At 52.6% G+C, this 2,773-nt stretch overlaps 1 protein-coding gene and 1 long non-coding RNA gene across 2 annotated transcripts in view; one reads left to right on the plus strand and one right to left on the minus strand.

Moving 5' to 3' along the window:
* The first annotated feature begins 6 nt into the window (after positions 1-6).
* Positions 7-528, plus strand: LOC105981758. The gene is made up of 2 exons (XR_001174842.1): positions 7-113; positions 379-528. It is a non-coding gene; the product is annotated as an uncharacterized LOC105981758 (long non-coding RNA).
* Positions 529-705: 177 nt separating this feature from the next.
* The window catches only part of Pigu (phosphatidylinositol glycan anchor biosynthesis, class U), a 99,827-nt gene continuing 97,759 nt past the window's right edge, over positions 706-2,773 (minus strand). Inside the window, exon 12 of the mRNA XM_013011075.1 lies at positions 706-1,135. Coding sequence (XP_012866529.1) covers positions 1,022-1,135 — 114 coding nt within the window. The 3' untranslated portion in view covers positions 706-1,021. The remainder of the gene's footprint in view (positions 1,136-2,773) is intronic.

Here is a 2,773-nt window from a genome sequence, read left to right on the forward strand (position 1 = left end):
CATGGTGAGCGTGTCAACGCCCATCGCGGACATCTACGAGCAGGAGAAGGATGAGGATGGCTTCCTCTATATGGTCTACGCCTCCCAGGAAACCTTCGGCTTCTGAGCCAGCAGTAGGGGGGCATTGGCCTGGGAGTTGGGGTCTGGGTCTGGCTCTGCCAAGGGAGCCCCTGGCCCCTGAACTGAGCTACATTGGCCCTGGTGGGCTGGGCAGGGATGTGGCCCCCTAGCTAGCAGGCACCTGCCAGTCTACTGTGCCCCTGGGTGGGTCTGGGCCCTTCCCGTTGCGGCTGCTCCTCTCTCTGGGTGCTGGCTGGGATGGCGGTGGGGAGGAGCAACCTCCAGCACCCTTGCTGTGTGGTTTGTCTTTTTTTTTAGGCCTATGCCTGTTTGCCCACCTGCCCCTCACTCACCTGAGACTCTGCCCCTGCCTGGACCTGCCCACCCCTGAAAGACTGGCCCTTGGCTCCCTTGGTCTCCACATGAACATTGTCCCTCTGCAGAATAAAGATTGCTCAGGCCTGCCTGGCCCTTTGCCTTCCACTGTTTACTTGGGAGTGGGGAGGGTGCAGGGGGCTCAGTCACCAGAAGACGTGCTCCGTGGACTCCTGGTTCCTTTTAAACCCACACATCCTTGTAGAGTGCCACCTAGTATTAGGGACCAGCCCACCCCCTGTGAGTGCGATATGGTCCCACAATAAATGTCTTCATAACAAAAAAAAATTATTTTATTAAGAAGCCATAACCTATTAGGCCTTGCTCACCTGCTGCTCACCCCTCCTGCCTGGGAGGGATTCCTTGGTGTGCAGGGCCACAAAGTGGGGGTCCAAGTGGGGTGCTCAAAGGTGCTCCCCACAGGCCTTGCTCCCAGCAAGGGCACCCTTTGGTTCTAGAGATTTGTGACCCTGGATGCAAACCTCTTCTGCCTGAGGACTTGCCTGCTGGCAACTCTGGATGGGAGTCTCGGCCCAGCTTCTGGTCCTTCCCCTTTGAGGTCTGTACAGCCCTTTGCCAGCCAGGTCTATTTGAGCACAAGCATGGCCTCCGTGCCATCCTTAGCAGTCAAGTAGAGGCCATGTGTGAGGTAGTACTCCCGCCGCAGGAAGGCATAGAAGTAGTCAGAGATGAGCAGGATCTGGGGAAGGGGGAAGAGAATAAGAAATTGTACCTCCTTGAACTGGGCCCCCAGTGGGGCTAAGCAGGTGCTCAGTGACAAAAGAGCCCCTGCCCAACATCTCCGTCAGCGTCCCAGGCTACTCCTGCACCAAGAACCAAGGCTCTATCCAGGGCCCTCCCCTCAGAGCCCACCCTTGACCTCCTGGCCTCTCAGCAGTAGCCCGGTTGCTCACCTCCAGGTCTATGCTCCACCCCGAGCTCTGGCCTCTGGACCCAAACTGGGTGTTTGTGTAACCAGTAGCCTGTGTATCTCACCTCTTGGTATCCATAGGTGCTTCCACCCAGTCAAACCTGCTTCTCCCACCACAGACCTGACCCCCCACCTCCCATCCAGTTCAGGACACTACTACTTCTCTTCTGTACCAAGACCCATCAGATCTCTTCCTGTACTCCCAAACCCAAAGCCACCACAAAGCCACTTGTCATCTAAGCCATGGCAAAGCTTTCTCCCTCCTACTCAGCCCAAACTGCCTGAGATCATGGAGGAGCTCTACCTCAGGGAGGAGGGGACAGGGGGACAGGGGCCACCACCGCCACCACTGCTGTTCTATGGACAGTATCTGAACCAAGCACCGCTTAGTACAAATGTGACTTAACAAATAAATTGGAGAAATGAGACAAATATTCCTTTCGGAACAATTCCAAACAATATATGCATGAAGTTCTTGCCCACTCCCCTGCCCCTGGTGGGCTAGGCTTGGGTACTTGCTTCCTGCGTGGCGGCAGGAATAGAGAATCACTCTGGAGTGGAGAAACCTGGCAAACACTGAACAAAGAGCTAAGGGAAAACATTATCTTGAAATTACACAGCTGGCTGGGGGATAGTGGCTCACAACTATACATTTAGGTACTCTGGAGGCAGAGACCTACAGGATCAAGGTTTAAAGCCAGTCTGGGCAGAAAACTCCACAAATCTCCATCTCTAACCAGCAAAATGCCGTATTGGAAGCCTGGCTGTGGCAGCTATCAGCAAGAAAGCTAAGCCAAAAGAGGGGGGAGAGAGAGAGGAGAGGGCGAGAGAAGGGGAAAGAGAGGGAAGAGAAGGGGGGAATTACATAGCTAGCTCACACCCTGACAGAATGTTCTGAGAGGATTCTTTCCAAAAGCTCAACCCCCAGTCTAATGATAAACATCAGACAAATTTAACGGGGGATTGTCCACAAGGTACCTGACCACTGCTCCTTAAAATGACCAAAGTGATGAAAATAAAGTCTGAGGAACAGAGCAGAGGATATGGGGAGACATGACCCTAATACAAGGTGAGCCCCTAGGTTGGGATTCTCTTGGAAGAAGAGAATGGCAAGACTGGAAAAATTTGAAATCTTAACCAAGCCTGGCATTATTATTGGTTAATTTCTCAGGGTAGTTTCTTAGTTTGACAATTCATTCGGTTTAAGATATTAATGGAGGAAAGAGGGTGTGGGACACACAAGACCTCTCTGTACTATCTTTGCAATTTTTCTACCACTCTAAAATGATTCCAAAAGAAGAAAAAGTTCGGGCTGGGAAGTTGGCTCAGTGGTAGAGCGCTTGCCTTGCATGCCTGAGGCCCTGGGTTCGATTCCTCAGCACCACATAAGCAAAAAGAAAAAAGCCG

The sequence above is a fragment of the Dipodomys ordii genome, unplaced genomic scaffold, assembly GCF_000151885.1.
Source record: "Dipodomys ordii isolate 6190 unplaced genomic scaffold, Dord_2.0 Scaffold13, whole genome shotgun sequence".
Lineage (NCBI taxonomy): Eukaryota > Metazoa > Chordata > Mammalia > Rodentia > Heteromyidae > Dipodomys > Dipodomys ordii.